General features: G+C 45.0%; 1 protein-coding gene across 1 annotated transcript; it reads left to right on the forward strand.

Moving 5' to 3' along the window:
• Positions 1 to 1774: 1774 nt before the first annotated feature.
• On the forward strand, positions 1775 to 6546 carry SPP1 (secreted phosphoprotein 1). Its single transcript, XM_030271942.4, has 7 exons — positions 1775 to 1983; positions 3253 to 3319; positions 3419 to 3469; positions 4316 to 4420; positions 4572 to 4616; positions 4883 to 5131; positions 5585 to 6546. Exons 2-7 carry the CDS (start codon positions 3266 to 3268, stop codon positions 6302 to 6304), a joined length of 1224 nt encoding a protein of 407 aa, XP_030127802.4. The 5' UTR covers positions 1775 to 1983; positions 3253 to 3265; the 3' UTR covers positions 6305 to 6546.
• Positions 6547 to 6642: the final 96 nt, after the last annotated feature.

Raw genomic sequence — 6642 nt, forward strand, 5'->3', positions numbered from 1 at the left:
TGGCTCCATCAGCACGACTGATAACTGCTGCTGAACTTGGTGAAACAGGTGTTTACATAATGTGCATTTTCCTGGTGGTCTGATACACAGTAATATGCCATTATGAAGATTGCAAGTATTGGTTTTGGCCAGACAGCAGCTCTAGAGGATCTTTGAGCATAATGTTGTTTTTCAGTTCTGTGTCTCTTGATGAATGGCTTGTAGGGAAAGTAGGTTTTTCAGGCTTAAAATTTAATCCAGGGTGTGGACAGGAGAGCAGGACACAGCACACCCAGTCCCACATCCAGTGGTGTGAGCCACTGGCTTCACTCTGTCTCTGTTTTTGCTCTGTCAGATGGAAGTAGTTTTTTGCTGATGGTCAGGACTGGTGTTTGGCTACCTAAGGGCCTGGCTTGGGGTTCCCTGGAGTCAACAGCAGTGGCCTTTTGAAGCCACCCTAGTAACTAAGTAAGTATCAGCTATCGCCTGATGCTCAAACCAACACTTCCGAAGAGCGCCCACTTCCAGCTGGAGTCCTGTACCTGCACTCAAGGCCTTCAGCAAACTGGTTTTCAGCAGCACTGAGCTGTAGATACAATGGGAGGTGGTAGATCTGTCTAAATCTGCATAAGATCTTGATACTGAAATCCTAGTTGCTGGAGGCTTTTTTGGTTGAAAAGTCTTTCCTGAGTTAGGATATGACAATGGTCATATAGCTTCAAAAATAAAAGCTAGGATAGTCCTCGCTCAGGTGGATCCTTACAGTCAGAACTACTAATGATATACTATTACTGTTTTTATCCACTGGGATATTAGAGCACTCTCTTAAATACACTAAGTTGAACTTCCAGCTGCTGCTGATCTCAGCTAAAAAAAAATAATCAGCTAAGTCTGTGTGAGGATGGAATGGGGAGGTGCTGAGCTAGCGTGGGAATGTTACTCCTGATGTCTCTAAACATGCCCCAGAAGTGTCAGTAAGCACAGGATAACTGGTAACAGGAGCTGCTACAGACAGACAGACTTTCATCCCATGATATCCTTTGCTTCCCAATGCCAGTCATGGCACTCCTCATGCTTGGGAGCTATAGCTGTGCTTCTTTCTTTTTTTTTTTTTTTTTTTAATTGAAAAATATCTGGCATGGTCCCTGAAAAGAGTTCTGAAATGGATTTGGTGCATGAGACAGCTTGACCAGATTGACCAAACCGCCAGAGAAAAGAGCCAGAAGGAATACAAATTAAGAGAAAAGGAGTAAGGATTCCTCATGATTCCTCATAAAGATGCACCAATCTTCTTTAATTAGACCACTGGCTCTTGTATACCTTTACAAACAAGTTGCTGGATGCAGAATGCCTACCAAGACAACTAGTACTAATAATTTATTTTTCTTTTACCCTGGTAGACCAAAAAAATGCAAAAGGCCATATTCTGCAACATCTTTGCAATTCCTGTTGTACCATGCATGCCTTGGAGAGCAAGTCTACAATGCTGTGGAAACATTAACACCTCTTTAGTGAATTTTATGTTCAGATTTATTTCTTCCAGCACACATTAGCTATTCCTACCCCCTACAGAACAGGGTACAAAAGATTTCTGGGAAGCTGGGCTCTGGCTTTTCACAAAAGTAGAACAGACATGCCCTGAAGCCCTCCTACACGATACCAAACACTGCATTCAACAGACTTGCTGGTTAATGATCTTGCTCATAAGTAATGTTTTAACCTTAGCATGGTTTTTGTTTGCTTCAAAAGCCACAAAGCCAAAGAGGAAGTGTAGGAGAATGTGGGCAGGACAGTGGCCAGGAGCCTCATGACCTCATCTTTTTCCGCCACATGGGGATTGGTGGCTGTGCTTGGGACACAGCTTAAATTCCCGGAGCTCAGGGATGTCAGGCAGCAAGGGACAAGGTGAGAAAGCCAGAGCTGCTGAGAGCCAACTGGCTGGAGCTGCTGCTGGGATCACTAAGAGTGCTTTTGTCGTGGCTGGCTCCTTCAGCACCAGAAAAGGTAAATTTTTTTGCTTTTTTACCTGACATGTGCCAATCCATCTGCAGCTTTAGCCTAGGAAACACTGAGCAGATCTTTGAAAACTGCTTCACTGGGCAGGGATGTCTGATATTTCTCTGTGGAAAATGGTGTGTTTTTATAGGAGCAAGGTTGCTTTAGCAATGCCAGGTATTACACATAATCACAATTTTAAATTTGTGTACTGATAGATGTTGGCAGAAGGTTACTGAAAACCCTGCCACTGAATCATGCACTAGAAACTCAGAGCTTGTGACTGAACACAGAAAACTTTCTTCCTCATGTAATCACTGCCTGGCAGTGTCCTTGTTTCTCCTGGCAGGCTCACGGTTCGTGGTGCACAATCCTGAGTGAATGGGACAGTGAATGGGACACACTTCTCTGTAAAACTTGAAATTGCAATACCCCTATTAGAGTGTCCTGTCTCAGGGCCAGCCTTGTTAATGCATTTTAAATGTCACAGCTTTCTTTCCTCCTGTGACTTACCAAAGTTTTGAATGACTCTTGTTCATCAGTAAATCGGTTTAAATTCGCAGGGATGTTCCTTATTCTGGGAACTTGTCAGTAAGCACTGAATTTTACTGTAGCTCTCCTAATTTCAGCAGGAATAAGTTATTTATTAAATTGCTAAAGCTGAAATGTGAGCAGCTATGGGAGTGGCCATTTCACCTAATCTCTTGTTTGGAAACACAGGTTATTTTGTTCTAACATCTGGAGAGGGAAATGCAACCTGCATTTCCCTCTCAGTAAGAGCATTTTATGTTCATATAAACTGACTTTACTCAGCAACTCAAGTTAATAACCCTAAATACTAGTTTCAAAATAGCTGACAAGACAACACAAATGGTTTGCCTTAACCTGCCTCTTTTTCAAAACAATTGTGTTAAGTGAATGAAGATAAAAAGCTGGTTTTTGTAGCAGTTTTTCACAGACCTTTTCCTTTGCCTGTGCAAGTCAGTAGGCAACAGGAGTCAGTTCACCTTTTCAGTGTGGTTTTTCTCACCACTGCTCAGCTCTTCTCAGCATTCAGTTTCAAAATTCTTGTAGCTTTTTGAGCTGCTAAGTCAAAACATTACAAGGTGGGTGGGAGGTGGTGATGAAAGATAGAAGAAATAAAATTAGCGTGGGCAAGTTGAATCCATAGCAGGGACCTGGTCTTGGCATAGTGAAGTACACCAGGATAAAGGAAAAGCCTATAGCATTTTTGTGGTATTTTACTTTATTGACTTACTGTTCCAAAATATTTTCTAGGTAAAATATCACAATGAAGGTGGCAGTTCTGTGTTTATGTCTTATCAGCATCACAGCTGCATGGCCAGTGAGTAAATCACAAACACTATCCCCAGCACTTGCATTATTTCCTCTGCACATCAGCAAGAAACACTGATAAATGTTTTTTCTCTTTTCTTCCTTCAAGGTGGTTCCATCCAAGCAGCATGCCATTTCTGCCAGCTCAGAAGAAAAATATGTAAGCTCATTTTCTCTTTCTGTTAATTTTATTTGATGAATACTTTTTGATTTTTGTTTATTTTCCTCCAAAACACATTTTCTGATACTTGGTCTATGATTGTAGATGCTTGCAGAACATGCCTTCACCTGGCTGTTATGAGCCAGTTTCAAAGCAGAGAGCCACTGATGTCCACAGACATTTTCCTGTGTCATGTGTCTTGGTTGTGGACTTTCATTAGTTCTGTCTCCGGACCAGCACTGGAAATCTTTTTTCTTAATGAAAATATGTTAGCTGTTAATTAAAAAGAAAAAGTGACTGCAGTATGGCAAAATTGCTATAACCCACATTCATTAGTGTGAATCAGATAACAATATTTGGTGTTGGAGGATCATCTTAATCAAATATCCTATTTTTTTTTTTGAGTGATGTAAGCAAACTGCATTTAGTCTTGTTATATAGCTCTTGAATTAATTTCCCATTGCTGTTACCCTTGAAAAATCAATAGAGTCTTTATGAGGTGGGAGATAAATCACCCTCGAGAAACGGCCTAAAATTAGCAGAAGCAATGATTGTTAGATATAACTCCACATTCCACTCAGTAAAAACAAGCTGGAGAAACTGATCCAATTTGCTCAGGCTCTGCCAGTGAGAGAGGCACATCTATCTATATTTTGGGTACAATGTTCATCTGGGATGATGGCTTGTACTGAGTCCTCTTCCTGCTGCAAAGAACAGCTGAGCACACATCCCATACAGAAGGACTATGTATGCAGATGCCACATCTGCCTGAAAACACAGGTTGGGATGCAGCAGTTTTGCCTGCTCCTTTGAGGGTTAACCCCTCCCTTTTATTTTCTCTTGAAGGACTCCAGGGGCCAACACTTGCACAGATATCACAATGACCATGTGAATTCTCAGTCTCAGGAGAGTCAGCAGCACCCACAGAGTGACCTGGCATCATCTCAGCAGGTACAGGCACCTAACTGGAAGAGAAAGCAGAGCATCTTTCCGTGCCAAGATTTGCAAGTTATGATTAAGTGCTTAAAGAATAGTCAACATGCTAATCAGCTCCACTGTATGTACCTTTGTGTACTAACATTGAGCTTTGTGTTACTTTCAGACCCTTTACTCTTCAGAAGAAAGCATGGATGTCCAAGAACAACTGGTAAGTGTTTTGAAGAACAGCATGTCAGTTGAGTGCTGTAAGGCAGCCAGTGTGGAACAGCTCTCATTTTCCTCACTAAAGTGTGGTTCTTGCAGTAACATCTCTTCCAAAATAAAACAAAGCTCCAGACAGGGGGAGGTGAACTCAGTGCAGTGCCTGCATGTAGCTCTTCAACAGTGCCTATGCCCTGGGTCAATGGGACAGGTATCAGTCTGTACCTCTCACATCTGTGTTCATTTGCCTGATGTGTAATAAATGTTTTCCAGCACTTTCCTGATGTGTCAAGCAAGAGCCATGAAGATGTGGATGATGATGACGACAATGATTCCAATGACACAGATGAGTCTGAAGAGGTTGTCACGAGTTTTCCCACAGACATTCCAGTGACTGAACCATTCCCCACTGTCCCTTTCACCCGGGGAGACAATGCTGGCAGAGGTGACAGTGTGGCCTACAGGATGAGGGCAAAAGCTGCACTGTTGAAGTATATCAAATTCCACAAAGATGCCAAAAAGGTGAATTGCACTGACCAGTGGTGCCCATGTTCTTGGAAATGGGGAGTGAACTTGAAACTGGACATGGCATTTTATGGGAGTTGGTTTTGAAAACTGTTATGGGGAAAGTAGGCATAAGTGAAGGAATGCATTTCCTTTCTCTGGATACCACAGATCGGGGGCCTCGATGGCTGCCAATGCACTGGGGCAGCAGTGCAGCCTGCTACTGCAAGCTGTGCAAAACTGCAGTTTGCACTATCACAGTATACTTTCACACATTAAATCTGAGGCCAGGAGCAAATGAGAGTTTCTCATAATGTGAAAGGTTCATGTAAACACCAGAGTATTTCCAGGCAGGGGTTCATCACGCAGGCTTTGAGCGTCCCTGCAGTCCGAGCAGCCTGCTTTAGTGCAGTACTTGACACAGTAATTCCTCAGGAGTGACAATGGCTCTTATTCTGCTCTTTAATACAGCTCCTCTATGATGCCACTGAAGAAGACGAGAGCGACATGGATGCAGCCAGCCAGCGCTCTCTGTCCCGGGAGAATCCTGCTTTCCGTAGGTCGAAGCCCGCCAGCAGCGTGGTATGGTCTGACCAGAGCCACGGGCGGGACAGCAGCGAGCAGGACAGCGACCCGCATCACCGGAGCTTGGAAAACCTCAGCTGGCCCAAATCCGACAGCCACGAGGCACAGGGCGACAGAAGCAAGTCTGGTGTCAGAAAGGACAGCCTCTCGAGTGTGGAAAGCAGGGAGAGGGGGGACAGCCACCCGAGTGTGGAAAGCAGGGAGACAGGGGACAGCCACCCGAGTGTGGAAAGCAGGGAGAGAGGGGACAGCCACCCGAGTGTGGAAAGCAGGGAGAGGGGGGACAGCCACTCGAGTGTGGAAAGCAGGGAGACAGGGGACAGCCACCCGAGTGTGGAAAGCAGGGAGAGGGGGGACAGCCACTCGAGTGTGGAAAGCAGGGAGACAGGGGACAGCCACCCGAGTGTGGAAAGCAGGGAGAGGGGGGACAGCCACTCGAGTGTGGAAAGCAGGGAGATAGGGGACAGCCACCCGAGTGTGGAAAGCAGGGAGAGCCCGGACCGCGTGTCAGCTGAGCTCGCTGACGGTATCAGCAGCCAAACGCTGGAAAGTGCCGAGGATTCTCAAGATCGTCACAGCATCGAAAGTAACGAAGTCACCCTTTAAAGGGAGATAAAAGTAATATTTCCCTTCTTTTCCAATCCCTACCTAAGAGAAGCGGGGAGCGGCTTCATTGTGGGGAACAGTTTGTTAATGTACTTGCGTGGTGACTTTTGGGGTTCGAGGCGGTCCCCTAGGGCTGTGCTAGCGGAGGCTGTGGGACACGGCGAGGTGGGGCACATTGCTCTCTGCGCTGCCGGGCGGTGTTTTGCTGTAACGGGACGTAAATAAAACCTCAAAACCCTGAACCTGCGTTACAGTTCACTGGGGCTTGGACCGGGCGGGGGAGCTTTAATATTTCTTCTTAAAATGATGTGAAATGGCTGTTCGTCACAAATTTAACC

The sequence above is a fragment of the Taeniopygia guttata genome, chromosome 4 (assembly GCF_048771995.1).
Source record: "Taeniopygia guttata chromosome 4, bTaeGut7.mat, whole genome shotgun sequence".
NCBI lineage: Eukaryota > Metazoa > Chordata > Aves > Passeriformes > Estrildidae > Taeniopygia > Taeniopygia guttata.

Bases quoted from the DNA above. Each gene is read 5' to 3' on its own strand.
- SPP1 (XM_030271942.4), top strand. From the start codon at position 3,266: ATGAAGGTGGCAGTTCTGTGTTTATGTCTTATCAGCATCACAGCTGCA. The intron at 3,470-4,315 runs GTAAGCTCATTT...TTTCTCTTGAAG, and splicing joins CCAGCTCAGAAGAAAAATAT to GACTCCAGGGGCCAACACTT. The intron at 5,132-5,584 runs GTGAATTGCACT...TCTTTAATACAG, and splicing joins TCCACAAAGATGCCAAAAAG to CTCCTCTATGATGCCACTGA.